A 2,500-nucleotide genomic window follows, 5' to 3' on the forward strand; every position below is an offset into this window, starting at 1 on the left:
TGTGCGCGTGTGTGTGTGTTTTTTAGATGAGTGGGAGCAGCAGGACAGCTCGGACCCGGAGCGTCTGACAGGCTTGGAGGATTTCGGCGTGCTGTTGAGGCCGCTGGGACTCAGTGAGAAGAAGCCGATTCCCGAACCAATCCCGTTCACCGAACCAGATCCGCTCGGAACCCTCAGTGCCACACACACACACGCGCAGGGCCGAGGTAACACACACACACACACACACACACACACACACACACACAGATCACACTTCATTCACACTTCAAGAGTTTCAAGATCTCATGGTGAAGTAGCATCTGATAAAAATAAGATCGTAGATCCTTACGAAATCCGAGTCCCAATTTATCTTTCTTGTGATCTAGGAATTCTTTTGGCTCTTATTTGACAATAATCAGTGATTAATCATCAACCAATAAGCTTAATATAAAAAAAATACCAAAGAAATCTAACGTTTTAGCTATTTATGTCCCAGTTTAGCTATTATTTACTCTGTGTTTTGGGTTATCTGTGAATAAACTCTATATAAAATATTAGCTTAGCTGTTCATATTAAAAGCTTAAAAGCTGTATCAAAAAAGTTTTACAATTAGCTAAAGAAAGAAAAAAAATAATCAGTGACAGGGTGGTGTGATAGAGCGTTGCTATTTTCCTATAACAGCAGGTCCAAGAGTGTTTTATTCCTCTTATACCACAGCAGTTTACCCACATTACATTTTTTTTTCAATTAATTAAATATGAACAACATCATACTTTTTATCTGTTTGTTTTTCTGTGTTTTTTGTTACTGAGAAACCGCTAAGCGTAAACTCTGAAACCTGAAAACAAAGCACTGACACTGGAGACTCCTTCCATAAATGTCAAATAAACGTTTCCTTACAAAAAAAACTTTACAACACAGGTTTTTAATCCATTTATTATTAGTGGAGCACCCAGCGTACAAGTACCTGTGAATGAGCTGTTGCTATAGAAACGATAACCTATTAGAGCGAGTTGAGAATGCAGTAGTGTGTCAGGTGTACTTCATATCACAAATTTCGTATGTAACGTACAGTAATATCTGTGTGTGTGTGTGTGTGTGTGTGTGTGTGTGTGTGTGTGTGTGTAGGTGTGACGAGTACGGAGCTGAAGCCCGCGGTGGCGTTACTCTCTCTCGGGGAACAGGCCGTGTCTCTGACGGAGGCGCAGCAGAGACTGGAGGCTTTACGCCGAGTCACTTCCACTGCGCAGGTCCTGCTGGGGTACAGCATGGTGCTCACGGCCCTGTCCCAAACCGCATCCATGTAAGACACTTCGCTTATGTGTGTGTGTGTGTGTGTGTGTGTGTGTGATACTCAGATGATGCCTGATGTTTAATTAATGTGTGTGTGTCCCTCAGTACTTCCGTGTGCAGTCAGTCCAGTGGATTAGAGGCTCTGGGATTGGCCGATATCCGGATCCTGGTGCGCCTCATGTGTTTGGCTGCAAGTGGGCGTGTCCAGGTGGACCAACAGGACAGTGTGCGCGGCTCAGGGAGCGGCGGCTCAAGCTCCGCCTTCCTGTCTTTTCTCAGTTCTGCTATTGGCAGCTTGGTGTCTCACAGCCCCACAGCGTACAGGGAGCTAGTGGACATCTGCACTCAGGTAAACGGATTAATCAGTGTTTAATCTCACCTGCTGTAATCCGCTGCAGTATACACACTCTGAATAGTTTAACTTCGCTTTGTAGCTTCGAGTCACATGATAGCAGTGTGTATGTCACACTACTCTTGTTTGCGTCCTCAGGATCTGATGGCTGCTGCTACAGGCGTGAATCTCGGAGCGATCTGTGACCCCCAGCAGAGAGGGCGTCTGGGCGCGGGCCGTGACTCCAGAGAGCTCGCTTTCCCCAACTTCCTGGTTACGCAGAGTCTGGTGTCGCTCCTCACTGAGAAACGGGTTCGATATCGCTACAGCGCGGAGAGAGCCGAGTCCAACGAGGCTAAAGGTGAAGATCGTGCGTACACACACACACACACACACACACACGAGCAGCCTGGGTGTGGTCATAAGACACCTCTGCTTAGACGAAAATAAAAATAAATATTCCTACATCAAATGTGGTAAAAGTTTTATGTTGAAATCTTTAAATTACTTTAAAGTAGTATTTTATCGACTACAGCAACTCGTATAACCAGCAGCTCTGAGCTGCAGAGCCGTATCGATTACGGGACAGTCGCTGATGCTCAAAAAATCGCTAGACTCTTTTTATTATGTTTTCGGGTTGTCCATGCGTGCATCCATCTAAGATTCTCGTTAGAGCGCGACATTTCCAGAACGAGTGGTTGAACATTTGTAGGATTTATGTAGAAATATCACTGTAACACACAGATGAACTGATCCGAACAGGGTCAAGGTCACAGCAAGGTGCCGTTTCTAATCGAAGCTTTTTATCATTTTTAGCTGCAACTGCATTTTCAGACTAGCCCTGTTTGTCAGTAAAAAACTGGCAACTCTGGCTACAATATCGCTATTTTTCCG

General features: G+C 45.0%; 1 protein-coding gene across 12 annotated transcripts in view; it reads left to right on the plus strand.

Moving 5' to 3' along the window:
• The window catches only part of LOC113535724 (probable E3 ubiquitin-protein ligase HERC1), a 66,953-nt gene that overhangs the window by 44,480 nt on the left and 19,973 nt on the right, over window positions 1–2,500 (plus strand). For all 12 annotated transcript variants that reach the window (XM_034311085.2, XM_034311086.2, XM_034311077.2 and 9 more), the window contains exons 49-52: window positions 27–206; window positions 1,111–1,285; window positions 1,381–1,624; window positions 1,766–1,967. In XM_034311085.2, the coding sequence (XP_034166976.2) occupies window positions 27–206; window positions 1,111–1,285; window positions 1,381–1,624; window positions 1,766–1,967 (801 nt within the window). The remainder of the gene's footprint in view (window positions 1–26; window positions 207–1,110; window positions 1,286–1,380; window positions 1,625–1,765; window positions 1,968–2,500) is intronic.

The sequence above is a fragment of the Pangasianodon hypophthalmus genome, chromosome 15 (assembly GCF_027358585.1).
Source record: "Pangasianodon hypophthalmus isolate fPanHyp1 chromosome 15, fPanHyp1.pri, whole genome shotgun sequence".
Taxonomy (NCBI): Eukaryota; Metazoa; Chordata; class Actinopteri; order Siluriformes; family Pangasiidae; genus Pangasianodon; species Pangasianodon hypophthalmus.